The sequence below is a fragment of the Panulirus ornatus genome, chromosome 66, assembly GCF_036320965.1.
Source record: "Panulirus ornatus isolate Po-2019 chromosome 66, ASM3632096v1, whole genome shotgun sequence".
NCBI lineage: Eukaryota > Metazoa > Arthropoda > Malacostraca > Decapoda > Palinuridae > Panulirus > Panulirus ornatus.
Genome location: NC_092289.1, coordinates 23472466 through 23489118, shown reverse-complemented (window position 1 = coordinate 23489118; position 16653 = coordinate 23472466). Strand labels below are relative to the sequence as shown.

At 37.6% G+C, this 16653-nt stretch overlaps 1 protein-coding gene across 3 annotated transcripts in view; it reads left to right on the top strand.

The window, feature by feature from the left end:
- Window positions 1-12960, top strand: part of LOC139746904 (uncharacterized) — a 105507-nt gene extending 92547 nt beyond the window's left edge. For 2 of the 3 annotated variants that reach the window (XM_071658583.1, XM_071658585.1), the window contains exons 3-11: window positions 143-304; window positions 899-1120; window positions 1244-1399; window positions 2559-2741; window positions 3975-4144; window positions 4872-5064; window positions 5934-6149; window positions 7785-8006; window positions 9789-11377. In XM_071658583.1, the coding sequence (XP_071514684.1) occupies window positions 143-304; window positions 899-1120; window positions 1244-1399; window positions 2559-2741; window positions 3975-4144; window positions 4872-5064; window positions 5934-6149; window positions 7785-8006; window positions 9789-11227 (2963 nt within the window). In that variant the 3' untranslated portion in view covers window positions 11228-11377. Of the gene's footprint in view, window positions 1-142; window positions 305-898; window positions 1121-1243; window positions 1400-2558; window positions 2742-3974; window positions 4145-4871; window positions 5065-5933; window positions 6150-7784; window positions 8007-9788 lie in introns of all 3 variants that reach the window. The other variant, XM_071658584.1, reaches the window with a different exon arrangement.
- Window positions 12961-16653: the final 3693 nt, after the last annotated feature.

Genomic DNA, 16653 nt, shown 5'->3' with positions numbered 1-16653 from the left:
GAACTTCAGTGAGTATCATATCAGATTGTGCAGAGAAACAGTTGAGAAAGTTTTGTCACAAACAAAGGAGATTAACAATCACTCCAGTTTTGTAGCAGACTTATAAAGGTCAGATATTAAAAGACTTTTTTATTTTTTGTAGGATGTTGGGGAATATCAGATGAGAACTGCTATCATTCATCATGCATAGCTTCCTCCCGACAATTCAACAACAGCTACTTCTGCTGCTGTACTGGGCACATGTGCAATGATGAAGTCCATATGCCTATGTCCAGCCAGTCTCCAAAAGTCACTCCAGTCCCAGGTTAGCATTTGCACCAATTTGATATGGATATTTTTGAGGTTTGTTGTTTTTTGATTATTTTATTTAGGAGATTTATTGTTTTGATATAAGCCGTATTATTAGTACTGAATATAAATATAAATGCTATTATATTTATCATTTTTTGTGTAGATTTTAGCAAGTTCGTGTAACTATCCTTGCTCATGCTGCTGGAAAAGGATTTTTTTCAATTACTCAGTGATGTCTTAGTATAGTATTCACAGGTTGTTGAAAGTTTCCTTGATATCATTTGTTAATTGTATTGTATTATTCATATCCTATGAAACCACTAAACTTTTTAATCCACAGTAGTTTGGAAAGTTATCACCCTATGCAATAAGAAATGTTTTGACCAGTGTCAGCTATTTTTAGATAGAAATATTTTGCATATAAAGTATAGCAGATTTATAGAATTTTTTTTTTTTTCAAACTATAAATGTTTTGCATATGAAGTTGAGGAGATTTATAGAACAGATACATTACAAGTGTGGTGAAGTGAAATTTAGTACTTTGATTCCTTCATATTCATAAACTCCATGCAGATCAGCATTTCTTTTTATGGCTCATATATATCAGAACTTCTCATTACAGGTGAGACTGACCCTGAGGATAAGAATGATTTTATGTTGGTGCTTTGGGTGGTATTGGCAGTGGGATTTGTTTTTCTGGTGGCATGTATCACTGGGACTGCTCTGCGCTGGAGGAGAACCAAACCTCCCCCTCATCCAATGCCAGTTGAGGATCCACCAACCTCTCCCTGTATTGATATGGACTCTCTTAAGTTCATGGAAATCATAGGTAAGTTGTTGATGTTTATAAATGGACTGTTTTTATTAGCATACTCTTGATCATACTTATTTTATTATACGCATCTGATAGATATTTCATCAGAACATCATATCACTCTCATGTTTCTTTTAGGCCAAGGTCGATTTGGCACAGCGTACAGAGCTGTAGTACAGGGTGAGGAAGTAGCAGTAAAGATGTATCCTCATCACTACAAATCATCATATCAAAATGAGAAATATATTTATTCTCTTCCCCTAATGGAACATTCCAACCTTCTATCATACCTAGGTGAGTTTTATATTTCCTTGTAATATTTTAACATTTCCAGAGTCTGAAAGAAAGTCTAACCAATAGTAGTCACTATGTTATGAATCTTAAGAGTTTCTTTAAGAAATTAGGCTACTTTCTTCTTTTTTGCCTGCCAATCTTTAGTTATATAAATGGTTACTAGTAGTAGTAGAGTCCTCAATACCATAATGATGGATTTTTTGCCAAAATGATTTTGGTAATTTTATTACCTAATGAGATCTATGTTTTCTTATACATATATTTGATTTATCCTTTATTTTTTTTCTATTGGCTACATTCCATGATTAAGTTCACCATTTCATCTCAAAAATTTCTTCTTATCCTGATATGAACATTACTTGGAAACCAAGTATAGTGTCAGTATATCATATGGTTGTCTATGTGCTCCCTTTCTCTCATCTCAGTACAGTGTAGATATTTATCATTATTGGTAAGGAACTGTAGGTAGAAATTAAAGTGGGATTGATTGACCACAAATTCAGTGTTATGGGAGAAGTACAGAGGTAGTTCAGAGATTTTAGATTATTTTGTTTGACCCTCACTCATTTGACGTCTCAACTGATGCATCCATTAGGCTTTTAATGATTATTTTATCTAGCAATATCATGATTTTCCCTTGGGGACCTGCTGCATGTTCAAAAGATGGTTGTAAAGTAAACCATCAAGTATGGATATAGAGACATCAGACCTTTATTACAGAAGAATCATCAGAATTAAGATATAACTTCCAGCAGTGCATCTTAGCAGGGCTGCCAATGTGTCTCTCAGAGAATACTTCAATACCACACTTTGGAACCAGTTTTCTAAGTCACTTAAGTGATTATAATGGTGTTTGTCACATTAGCTGTTTCCAAGATCAACTATAGGAGTTTACAATTATTTATGGTGTAGTTTCCATCATCTACTCAGCAGATGATAGAAAGCATAGTGTCTGCCTCCAGTCATCTGACATATGGCCACTTTTCGGTGTTGCTATACTCACATTCTGTATACATTCACAGTTGCTCTTTCACCCGTACTCTGTTCCATCTGTGCTTAATCACTTCTTAATCAAAAATGAAAAGAATTTTGTTTCCTTTGTTTTGAAATATCCAATGTTTTGATTATGATACATTTTTCTTTCTTTTATGACATGCAGGTGGGGGTGAGTGTATTGGCCCTGATGGTAAGACATGTTATGGACTGGTGCTTTCTTATTGCCCAAATGGTCGTCTTAGCAACTTTCTGTCAGCAAATACTCTTAGCTGGCCTGTTTTTTGTCATATTGTTCTGACTGCCACAAGAGGTCTTGCACACCTACACTCAGACATCCGCAAAGGAGGTAAGCATGAATGTAATGTGTATAAAGAGCAGATGCTGTACTTGGCTTTTATATCATAATGGGGACATTAATCTTCTGTCTCTCAGTTTACTGTTCTTCTTACACTAATTACACTAATTATGTCTGATTATTGCTATAGTGTACCATTATTTGTGTCCATTAGGTGTCTTTTTGTTTGCAGTACTTCCCCATAACATTTCTCAAAGTGCATTCACTGGATGTTTTGTATTACTCATTTGGTATTTTTATTTACTATCGTATGAGGTTTATTACTGAATTTTGAAGGTTTAGCTCATGTTTTATCCTGTTGATAATGCTAACAGCTTTGCTCAGATAGATTCTTTTTAGAGTAAGATTCCTATTAAAATCTTTAGTATCTTTTATTGCCACAATCCTTATAAGAATGAAGCTACATGGGTAATAACATTCCTCATTCAGGACTTGGGCTGGCAGAATAACATGGTTAAGGCTTGTTGTGGCATGTAACATGAACTATAGTATCAGTTACCACTCATTCCTTTAAATGGCCAGGAAAATTTGTGATATATATTTTGTTGGATGTCATGTTAGGAGGATGGATTGAGGAAAATTCAGGTAATAAAAAGAGTGTGGTTGAGAGAGCTGAAGAGGGAGGAAACAAAGAGAATGGGGAGATCAAATAGGAGATGGAAGGAAGGCTGGAGTGAAAAAGATTTTGAGCGATCAGGGCCTGAACATGCAGGAGTATGAAAGGTGTGCATGGGATGGCATGAATTTGACTGATGTTGTATAGTGGGGTTGACGTGCTGTCAATGGACTGAACCAGGGTATGTGAAGTGTCCTGGGTAAACCATGGAAAGTTTTTTGGGACCAGTTTGTGGATAGGGAGCTCTGGTTTTGGTGGCAGTTAGAAACTGGATATGAGCAGATGCAGCTTTTCTTTGACTGTTCCTGGTGCTACCTCACCAGGCAAAAAGAATAATGAAAGAATGATATGAGAAGATATTATGAAGATATTAGAAGGCTGAAAGAAGAAAGGACAGAGTATTGAATCATATTGACATTAATACAGTTGTAGGGGACTAAAAGGTGTAAAAAGTTTAGTTTTCAAAAAATGCATGATAATTGGTGTAGGATTTTTTTGTGGACATGATTTTTTTTAATGTATTTTTAACTGTATTTTTTTAACCTGTATGTACATCTTGGTATTCATATATTTTTATATGTAGTTTTATAATGTTTGCTGTCTTTCAGATATTCTCAAACCTTGCGTTAATCATAGAGACTTCAATACCCGTAATTTGTTGCTCACTGAGAATCTATCCTGTGTTGTCTCGGACTTGGGCTTTGCCATCCACACGCAAGGATCGAAGTATTTTATCAATGGAGAGGAGCAGCACGCTGAGACATCATCACTGACAGATGTGAGTTCAGTTAGTATGATTTGGTTCAAGGTGAAGGATTATGTAAACAGACATAGTATTTCATCAAAAAGACCCAAATTAGCTTCTTTACTTCAGAATTAGTGTGTAAATGTATGCCTGAAGTCCTTTTGTTATTGTGAGGTAAACATTTAATAAAATGAGGCCAGATTACCAAAATGAAATGATAATGCTTTGCTTCAGCTGAAACACTACAGGAATTTTTATTGAGTTAGGAGGAGGGTTGATTAAGATTAGCCAATCTAGTGTTGAACTACCAGTAAAACTATTATTGGCCTCATCTTGATTTTGAAATAGGTGCATGCCATGGTCAGTTAACTACTCTATTAGTAGTCAGTTATGACATGTCACTCATCAAAATCCCTTGAATAATAAATGTGAAAACTCAAAGTAACACATAATTGTTTTTTTTATAGTTTTCGACCTTTTCAGCTCAAAGTTTGGTTTATATTTTCTTTCACCAAAGGTAAAATGATGGCCTGTGAGAGAATTACTTGAAGGGGTAGGGCAAGTGAAGAAGCTAGCTGTATTTTATTTTTTTTAAAGGATACACTTCACTTACTCTTCATCTTTACATGATTCTTTCATAAGCTTTCAGTTTACCTTAGGTGAATGAGGAGAACACAGGCTTAAGGCTTACAGTTTAGATCTGCAGAACAATGTCCTCTGACTTGTACTTGGTTTTTAATAAATCTGAATTTTTATTTAGGTTGGCACATTGAGGTACATGGCCCCTGAGGTTCTTGAGGGAGCAGTAAACCTTCGAGATTGTGAGGCAGCCCTAAAGCAGATAGACATTTACGCTTTGGGTCTGGTGCTGTGGGAGTGTGCAGCACGTTGCCATGACCTTTATCAAGGCCTCCAAACTCCTCCGTACATGTTGCCTTTTCAAGCTGAAATTGGTGGGTATTTTATAGTTATACTTAACTTTCTTCATGCTTGGTAAAACTGCCTTAAAATTTTCTTCAGTATTCCCACATTTGTTGTCTCATTCAGACAACAGGATACAATAGATCCATTTAGAAAAATAGGAAAGTCTGATAATGTTCGACAAAAATTGTACGCTTTTCATTCTCATAACCATTCTGTATGAGTTTACATGCTATATTCAGTCGTACCAAAAATAATTTCATGTTACGTGTATGATATTTTCAGGTACTGTTACTGGATTGGTAAAATCTCTATTATCTGTAACTGTGCTGTGATTTACTGAGCAGCAGTCAAATGCATATATGTTTAAGCCTACTCACACATTACCTCAGTTTATATCCATTGTGCCAAAATGAAAGAAGCCTTTCACACTGTCACAGCACTTCATTATTGTTTATCTTTCATTCTAAGAGACTGGTCTCCATTCACATTTTAGTACTTAAAAAGAAAATGCCTTCACGTGATTAGCAGTCACTCCAAGCATCTCTTTCTGAAATACCCCAGTTCTTTTACATTTATACCTTTTGTCATCAACATTTCACTAAAGGCAACTATCTGACTCTTTGGTGGCCTCTCATCTCATGTTTGCAGGCATATGAATATAGAACTTCTTCACAGACTTGCACCTATTATGCTTCCTACTTGCACTGTCATGATTTTCTGGAAAACCTTGTTTTTCTTTTCTAATTTAGGAGGTGTGTTGTAAATCTCTTACATCAAAAATGCCCTTTTGGGGAAGAATATATTATGTTTTAATGCATTAGATATTTCAAAAGGTCAAGTTGAAGTAAATTGATGAAAATTATCTTGAAATTCACTCAATTTAATCTTGTATTGGCAGGTCTTCATCCATCCTTTGAGCAAATGCAAGTTTTGGTGACCCGTAACAAGGCTCGACCATTATTTCCTTCTGTGTGGAAGGACACCAACCCTGCAATACGCTTACTTAAGGAAACTATAGAAGATTGCTGGGACCATGATGCTGAAGCGCGACTTTCAGCCATGTGTGTTGAGGGACGGCTTGCTGAGTTACCCTTACTGTGGGACAGATATAAATGTATGAACTTTAGGACTTTTCTAGTAAAATTATTTTGCATGATATCATATACTGATGATCTGATCCCTTATAGTTGACATATTTGTTTAGAGACAGTAGATGAAGCTTATTCCTGATACATGTTATTTATATTGAGGCTTTTTTGCGCTACCCATCCTGTTTACATTATATTTATTTGGGTTGAACTTCAGAAACCAAGCTGTGGGGTCTATTAAGGTCGGTTTGTAAGTTGATGTAATCCTTCGCACTTTTCACTTCCCTCATGACCTTTGCATAATATGCAAGTATGATCTGGCAGGAGATCATATCTTCTGGCAGATATAACCACCTGTTTGTAATTACCTATTTGTGTTCTTCCAAACTCATTCACCAACATCTGCTTTTTCTCACTTGAATCTGCCGTTAGTGCTGTATCATCAGCAAACAACAACTGACTCACTTTCCAATCTCTTTCATCCCCCACAGACTGCATATTGGCCCCCATCTCCAAAACTCTTGCGTTTACCTCCCTCACCATCCCAACCATAAACGATTGAACAACTATGGTGACATCACGCTCCTGATGCAGACGAACATTCATTTGGAATCATTCACTCTCCTCTCTTCCTACTCCTATACATTCCTTATACCCTCAGTAAAAGCTTCTTACTGCTTCTAGCAGATTTCCTCCTGCACTGCATATTCTTAAGACCTTCCACAAGTCATCCCTATCACCACTCTCATATGCTTTCTACAGATCCATAAATGCCATGTACAGATCCATCTGTTTCTCTTAAGTATTTCTCACACATTCTGTAGACAGTGATTATATTTACAAATGAATATAAGTATTTGTAAATATATATTTAGATATGTGTAAATTGTAACTACGGATAGTGACAAGTGTTGGCATTTAAGGGATGAAGAAACTTCATGTGCATCATCCACTTCATGGAACTGGCAAAGAAATTCATGATGACATACCTATAAAGATACTATCCTTTATGCTCTGTTGTGTTCCATCCCTTGATCATAAGGACTGGAATTACTGTAATGATAACAAGGGATGTGCTTCAGAACTGTTTAGCCTTAGATTATATGTATTTTGTTTATTGATCATGTGTTTGATTTGAAGCATTTAAACTCAAAACCCTAGTATCAGTTAGTGCTTCTGCCACAGAATTTGTTAAGTGGCACAGCAAAGAGAAAGGGGGATTACACATGATGCTGGTACACCCAACGTTTTCAGCTTTTTCATTTCATCTTATAAAGGAAAAGTATACAAGCAGAACCATTTAGGTGGACATCCACTTGATGTTGGGAGAAATTTTTCACCTAACAGAAGTTACTTCAACTAAGCTGAATGTTTTGGTCTAAGCTGAATGTTTTGGTCATCTAACAAAAGAAAATACATATTTTTTTATCATTTCTTGAGGAAATGGTTGTATGAAAAAGAATGTTTTCACACCTTTAAACAGTAGCTGGTTTAATGGAACTTTTGTTTGAAATTCTTAAGCAAGTTATTTTCATATCGCATAACTTGAAATGATTAAATCGACATCACTCAGGTTGAAAATTTTTAGAGATGTTTCATTATCAAGTTATTGCATTATATGATTTGTTTCATTTTCTTTAAAATTTAATAATTTGTTGCAGCGAGCTTAGGAGTAAATGGTGTCAGTCCTACGATGAACCCAATGTCCAATCTGATGGCATCTCAGCGACAGGTAGAAATGCTCAGTGGCCTTGTGGGAAATGGAGGGAAAGTCATCAGTAATGCCATCACACCTCGAGATAAGGAATCCAGCATATCTGAAGCAACAGTAGAGACTACTATCACTGCTTCTCCCTCAGAACCCCCTTTAGACACATGCCTTGGTAAGATATTATGAATTTATTTAATCTCTTTGAACTGTTATATTATCTATGATGGTTTGTGATACTTCACCCAAGGAACTAGGTGTCCTTGTCCTTTGCCTGTCTGGATTTAGGGTTCATGAACCCGGTTCTGCAAAATCCATTTTCATGGAAGATGCGTGTGTTCTTGGATGTAAGCAGCATGTCTGCATCCTTGTACAAAATTATGTAGATTTAAGTCACTTAAGGAAGGGTGATTGGGATATGTTATGTGTGAGTTTAACACATAAGCGAACTTAGGGATAGTGTAGCACTTAACTGGAGTAGAGATAAGGGTAAAATTTTGTGAGTTGGGATTTGATATGTTTGTGTCACCCATTGGCAGCTGTATATAGCACCCACCATCATGCCCCAGTTGCATCCATGCTGCCCTTACTTAGGATTCATCAATCCAGTAAATACTTTGTTTTCGAGAGCTACAAATACTTCGCCCTTAATTCATAAGAAAAAAAATAGTTTTAACAGTTTTTGTGAACCTGATCTTTTTAATAAAAGATTATGAAAATGTTATATTTGTACATAGGTTTGGCCCGTCTGGTCGGTAATGCGTAGTTCCTAAGCTAGAAATGGTTCAGTCTTGATTCATAGGAAGAGAAAAATTTATGAAATAAAGGTGCAGTAGAAGTGGGCAAAATGTTATTGCTCACCAAAAGGGTTATCATTCATGGAAATGTCATGTGGGGCCTGGATGCTGATAGGGAGCTGTGGTTTCAGTGCATTACTCATGACAGCTAGAGACTGAATGTGAATGAATGTGGGCTTTTTTGTCTGTTTTCCTGGTGCTCCATCGCTGAAGTGGGGGGTAGCGATGCTGTTTCCTGTAGGGCAGGGTAGCAACAGGAATGGATGAAAGCAAGCAAGTATGAATATGTACATGTGTATATATATATATGTCTGTGTATGTGTATGTATATGTTGATTTGATATATGTATATGTATGTATATGTGTGTGTATGGGTGTTTATGTATGGATGTATATATATATATATATTGATACATCCTTCCCCTCTTCTGTCGAAGGATGTAGTAAAGGATGTTACATGAGTATCAGGATGTAAACATTCAAGAGGGTAAGCTGATAATAAGCTGAACTGGTGATGTTTGAAGTGGTCAGGGTGAATCAATGAGTGCTCAGCAAAGGTTAGTGGTAGATCATAGGTCCTAGTTTTGGTACATTTTAGATGACAGCAAAAGACTGGATGTGTGCAAATGGAACTGCTGTTCATCTGTTCCCAGTGCTGACTTGCAATGATAGGATGTTAATCAAGTTTGAAAGATACATGAAGGTTGAAAGAAAATGTGTAAAGGGTACATAGTGAATACTTTGAGGTACATGTACTTTGCATGAGTGCATATTGTTAACTGAAAAGCATATAAAATTTTTATACTTTTGGTTTGTAGAGAAATTAAAATGATGGAAAGGGAAATGAAAATTTCTTTATTATTTACGATATGCAGATGATATTAAACCATCCCTTATTATCCTCAGATATGCTTAGGCTGAGCTTTTGTATACATGAATTAATATTCTGAGTTAACTCGGGTCACCTTTGTTCTGAAAATTATTCTGCAGACTTGTGGGGTTCCCAATACTTTTTTTGTAACATACTTTTAGAAAAAAAATTGTTAGGGAATGGGTTGAATGGAATGTGAAAATGGGGTATGTAATTCTTAAATTAGATTATTCTTTTCCTAAGAGTGTTAGTAAATTCTTAGTAAATGCAAAATTTTGTATTTTTTCAGGTAAGAACCAACTAGTTGGAACATTGCAACCTCCTATGCCACCTCTTCAACCTCATCAGGGCCGTAATCCATGCATGGAACGCAATCTAATTCGAGAAGTTCCTCATGAACTAAGTGTTTCGGGCAATATCCTTATAGATCACATGAAAGCCAATGACATCAATTCTGTTAACACCATTAATTCTGTGAACTTGATGGATGCCCTTGATGTCCAACATGCTCTGGAGTCTCATGGGTTTACTAATGAACAGCTGATGCCTTTGTTGAATGGACACTCTAACACAGCTACAGTTGTGCCACAGCCACGGCCTGCTTTACCTCCTCCCACCCTTGTGCCACCAATACCATATTTACAGAATGAGGTTCGTTCTATTGATAACCAACCAAAGCGACAAAATACTGCTGTACGAGATGAAGAGAATCGTGATAATGGACAGAGTAGTGGTAAAGGTAGTTCGTGGCGTCGATGGCGAAATGCTTGGGAGGATCGTTTGAAATCATTAATTCCAAGGCGACGGCACCACAACGGAGAAGACGAGGAAAGACAGGAGATTTTAGTTACTCCCACTAGTAGTAGCTTGTCGGAACCACCAACGCCTTTGCCTGCAACACAGTCAGTGGCAGTCACAGCACCACACCTCCCCATGCAAACTGAGGTGCTTCTTACCAATGGTGGCCCTCATACTGTGATCTCCCCAAACCATACACTTAACACCCAGCATTCATCATTACCGAACTACATTGCAGAAACTGAAATTGGCATTGCAAAATTGCATTTACAGAATGGATTTGCACCAGTTATTAGATCAAGACAAGGATCAAATGATAGTGGACTTAATAAATCAAATGAGAACAGTGTTAGTTTTGTGGACAGTGATAATTCTTGTGAGAAGTTAAAGAGACCTACTACTCTAACTCTACCAGATAGGTCACACCAGGGTATTTTAAATAAAACTTTAAAGCAGCAGAAAAACCAAGAGATTGATCAAGACCCTCAAGGTACAGATTGTCATGATAATGACCCAGCACTGGAGATTGAAGAGTCACCACCACTTAGAAAAGCAAAACAGCGTGTAAAAACACCTCGAAGACCCATGAATCCTCGTCTTTCATTGTATGATGACCGCATTATGGGTTGTGATGAGGGCCAGCGAGAAAGAAATATCAAGGATGAAGGTCAATTAGATGAGAGCCTTTCACATTCTCTTCCTATTCACATGGACACCCTTGAGCAACAGCAACCATTTCTCACCAACAGTGTTGTAGTATCCTCAGCACCTTCTCAGAACACTAGTACAGCTTCTCTGAGGCATTCCAAGGTGGCTAGCACAGTCAGCAGTAGCAAAGTCAGTAGTAGGGGTGGTAGCCAGGGATCACTGGGACAGGAGCTTCCTTACTCTCATACTCAACCAAACCCCCAAGCAATTGGTGTCTTGTAAATGTGACTCAGGGGAGTTACTTACAGTATCCCTCGAAGGGAACCAACCAACTCCTAGCTTCATTTTTTATTTTGAAATGTAAGCCATCTGATAGCTTTCAGAATTTCAGTGATATAAGATCTCACAGGACATAGTCCTGTTGAGTAAATGTGATTTCATGAGTTATTCCAAATTTGTATGGATACTGAATTGTGCTGCCAGTAGTGTGGAAGAGACATATTATAGTTAGAACAAGAGAGCACTGCATGTTGATAACAGAAAGTCTGAAGCTTTTATATTTTATCATTTTCATGTTATTGCTCCTTGATTTTAGTGTCTTGAAACGTACTTGTAACCCACAGATGTTTTTTAGTTCGTATTTAGATTTCTTCTGTATTCATGCAAGTAGACAAACAAGTTTCATGTAACCCATTGTAAAACCACTTTGCTTTTAAAGATGATTTGTAAAACTTTTTTTTATACTCAGCACAGTGTTGAAATACCAGACAGTGGCTACTTTAATTTTCTAGTATAAAGTTGGTGACTGTTTAAGAATATTATTTTTCTAAATTTAAGCCTGAAAGGCTAACAAATTCTAGTCTGTTAAATAACTACCCCTTATGCCTGGTGTGGCTTGACTGGGACCATTCAAGCAGTTTCTCTCATTGTGATAAATGATTTGAATGGACAAAATTTGAAATGTGTATCAAATAGAAATTGTTATGTTAAGGTCCAGTATTGCAATATATGTATATATTATTTCTATTATACATGTGTGCCATTTCCCACATTAGTGAGAGTGCCAGGAACACACAAAGAATTGGCCTCATTTGCTTTCATCCATTCTCTGACTGTTAATGTGTAATGCACTGAAACCAGAGCCTTCATCCATAACGAGGCTTCATGGACTTTTCCATGGTTTCCCCTGCCTGCTCCATGTGACCTGGTTCAGTCCGTTGACAGCATATAGCTCGAGTTCACTGTGTCCTCTGCATATCTTTTACCTTCCTGCACGTTCAGGCCCGAGCTACTCAAAATCTTTTTCATTCAACCCTTCCATCTTCAATTTGTCTCCCCTTTCTCCTTAACTCCTCCACCCCTGATGTATATTTATCCTCTCTGTCACCTCATCTCTTTCATTCTCTCCATAAGTCCAAACCATTTCACTACAGCCTATTCAGCTCTGTCAACTATTCTCTTCTTATTATTACATCTCTCTCTTATGCTTATATGATGTACTCAATCAACCCTCCTTACACCTCATATTGTCCTCTGACTTTACGTTTCAACACAGTCACCCAATTCCATATAATCTTTTGTATAGCCCATTCCTTGCATCCATACATCATTGGCACTACTCTGCTTTCAAGCATAGCCTTTTTTATCCTCCCTGTTAGTTGCCTTTCTTTCCTCACATTATTCATAATTCCTATAAGACAAGGAGCAGGAATTGAAGATCGAAGAATGATGTATAAAAAAAGATTTTTTTATGTGATGAGGGCTTGAACATGCTGGAGGGTGAGAGGCATGCATGGGATAAAGTGAATTGGAACAATGTGGTATACAGGAGTGAAGGTGCTGTCAGTGGACTGAACCAGGGCATGTGAAGCAGCTTGGGGTAAAATGGAGGGGTCTATGGGGTTGTTGTTTTGGTGCATTACACTTGACAACTAGAGAAAGGATATGAGTGAATGTAGCCATTTCTTTGTTTCTTCTTGGTGTCATCTTCCTAATGTGGGAAAATAGCAAAAAAATGAAGGAAAAGAATAAATATCTGGGAGTGGATTTGGTAGCGTATGGAACCATGGAAGCAGAAGTAAGCCATAGGGTGGGAAAGAGGCAAAGGTTTTGGGAGTGGTGAAGAATGTGTGGAAAGAGAGAATGTTATCTTGGAGAGCAAAAATTTGCTTGTTTGAAGGAATGATAATTCCAACAGTGTTATATGGTTGTGAGTTATGGGCTGTAGGTGGGGTTGTAGGGGGGTTGGATCTGTTGGAAGTGAAGTGTGTGAGGACACTTGAGTAAGTAATTTAAGGGTAAGAGGGATGTGTGATAATAAAAAGAGTGTGGTTTAGAGAGCAGAAGAGGGTGTATTGAAATGGTTTGGACATATGTAATGAATGAGTGAGGAAGGGTTGACAAAGGATATATGTGTGTCAGAGGCATAGGGAACAAGAAGTGAGAGACCAAACTTGAGGTGGAAAGATGGAATGAAAAAAATTTGGGGCATTTGGGGTCTGAACATGCAGGAGGGTGAAAAGCATGCTTGGAATAGAGTGAATTGAAACTATGTGGTATACTGGGTCGACATGCTGTCAATAGACTGAACTAGGGCGTGTGAAATGTCCGGGTAAACCTTGGAAAGATCTGTGGGGCCTGGATGTGGATAGGGAGCTATGGTTTCAGTGTATTACACATGACAGCTAAAGAGTGAGTGTGATATTGTTGGAACTACTATTTCTTCAAACATACCCACTTTTGATCTCCAAGATAACATTCTTTCTACACATTCCTCATCACTCGCAGAACCTTTGCCCCCTCCCCCACCCTATGACTCACTTCTGCTTCCATGGTTCCATTTGCTGTCAAGTCCACTCCCAGCTATCTAAAACACTTCACTTCCTCCAGTTATTCTCCTTTCAAACTTACATCCAAAATATCCTATGAGATAGGGTTGAAAGAATACTATCCATGTATCTCCTGTGTGTCATGGCAAGTGACTAAGAGGGGTGGGAGTTAGGGGCTGAAAATCTTCCCTCCTTGTATTACTTTCCAAAAGCCCTCCAGTATTACCTTCCAAAAGAAGGAACAAAGTAAAGAGCCAAATGAGGACCTTTATACCTCTAAGGCTCAGTCATCTGTTTTCAATGCTGTACTGTTCATCCAGGAAATAGCAAACTTGCATAAAAGAAATACATGTTAATCTTCCATTCCATCTTTTAGAAATTGAAATTCAAAAAGGGGAGGGTTTCCAGTCTCTTGCTTTCACTTCATTTTGTCACCTATGACATGCAGGAAATGTGTTTGTAGTGTTCTCTTTACTCCACCCCCAGTGCATATGAAGCAGTCATTGGAAACCAAAGAAAGGTCTGTGGGGCTTAACTGTAGATAGGTGACTCTGGTTTCAGTGTATTATACATGACAGCTAGAATTGGACGTGAGTAAACAAGACCACTCTTTTTCTGTTTCTGGCACTACTTTACTATGCATGAAACAACAAACAAGTAGGAAAGAAAAGAATTTATACATTTTTGTTGTCTCCCATTTAACAAGATAGCCCTTGGAAGAAACTGAGACTGGCCTCAGTGCTCATATCCATTATCTAGCTGAAACCTGAGCCCTGTATCCATGGCCAAGCACCATAGACCTTTTTGTAGTTCCCTGACAGCTTTATATGCCCTGGTTCAGCCCATTGAGAGCATATTGTCTGCTGTATACCATGCACATCTCGCACCCTCCTGCATGTTCAGATTCTGACCTTTCAAAGCATTTTTCACTCCATTCTGCCATCTCCAGCTTGGTCTCCCCATTCCCCTTGTCTCTTCCACTTCTGACATGTTTACCCTTTGTGTTCTATTCCTTGGGATGGAGAAAAAGAATACTATCATTGTATCTTCTATGCATCCTGGAAGGCTGCTGAAAGGGGCAGTAGTAGGTGAGGCTGGAAACCCTCCCATTCTTTATTTCAATTTCTAGATGATAGAGCAGAATTGTTTGTTCCTGATGCAACCTCACTCATGAGGGAAACAGCAAACAAACATGAAAGAAGGAAGAAATATATATATATATATATATATATATATATATATATATATTTTTTTTTCAAACTATTCGCCATTTCCCACGTTAGCGAGGTAGCGTTTTATATATATATATATATATATATATATATATATATATATATATATATATATATATATATATATATATATATATCTTTCAAACTATTCGCCATTTCCCGCGTTATATTCAGTATATATATATATATATATATATATATATATATATATATATATATATATATATTATATATATATATATATATATATATATATATATATATATATATATATATATATATATATATATATCTTTCAAACTATTCGCCATTTCCCGCGTTAGCAAGGTAGCGCCAAGAACAGAGGACCGGGCCTCCGAGGGAATATCCTCACCTGGCCCCCTTCTCTGTTCCTTCTTTTGGAAAATTAAAAGAAAAAAAAAAGTGGGGAGGATTTCCAGCCCCCCGCTCCCTCCCCTTTTAGTCGCCTTCTACGACACGCAGGGAATACGTGGGAAGTATTCTTTCTCCCCTATCCCCAAGGATGATATATTTTTTTTTATTTTGCTTTGTCGTTGTCTCCCGCGTTTGTGAGGTAGCGCAAGGAAACAGACGAAAGAAAAGGCCCAACCCACCCCCATACACATGTATATACCTACACGTCCACACATGCAAATATACATACCTATACATCTCAATGTATACATATATATATATATATACATACACAGACATCTTCATATATACACATGTACATAATTCATATTGTCTGCCTTTATTTATTCCCATCGCCACCTCGCCACACACGGAATAACAACCCCCTCCCCCCTCATGTGTGCGAGGTAGCTCTTGGAAAAGACAACAAAGGCCCCATTCGTTCACACTCAGTCTCTAGCTGTCATGTAATAATGCACAGAAACCACAGCTCCCTTTCCACATCCAGGCCCCACAGAGCTTTCCATGGTTTACCCCAGATGCTTCACATGCCTTGGTTCAATCCATTGACAGCACATCGACCCCGGTATACCACATCGTTCCAATTCACTCTATTCATTGCATGCCTTTCACCCTCCTGCATGTTCAGGCCCCGATCACTCAAAATCTTTTTCTCCATCTTTCCACCTCCAAGGACATCATCTTCTGGGCCTCCAAAGAACGTGGCTGGCTAACTTTATAGGCAGTACCACTCCCCACAGTTGACAACCTCAAAAACCTTTAAACTCTACAGATAGTTATAGTTCCAGAAGGAGCAGTTTTCTCTTCAACCATCTTCAGTTTTAATTATGTGACCTCTTCTTTTGTTTGGGAATCCATAACAGGAAAGTCCTCTTATATGCTGATGACCTCCCAGTTAAATCACAAAACACTGAGACTACAGTAGCAAAAATAAACATGTAGCACTATATTACATAATTGGAACAATTGATCGCCCAGAAGGTTATGTCCACGTTTGTACAAAAGTCTTCAGTCACCATTTTAATCCCAGACAAACATGAATCCAGCTCATGTACTCTGGTCACCCATGAATATACGTACAATCAGTCCCACTGGACGAAACATCAATTCCTCTAGGGATCACATACGACATACAATTAATGATATTATATACATAAATGATATCAACTCCAGCAACAGAAACAAAATGCTCTCAGAACACTAACTAACGCCA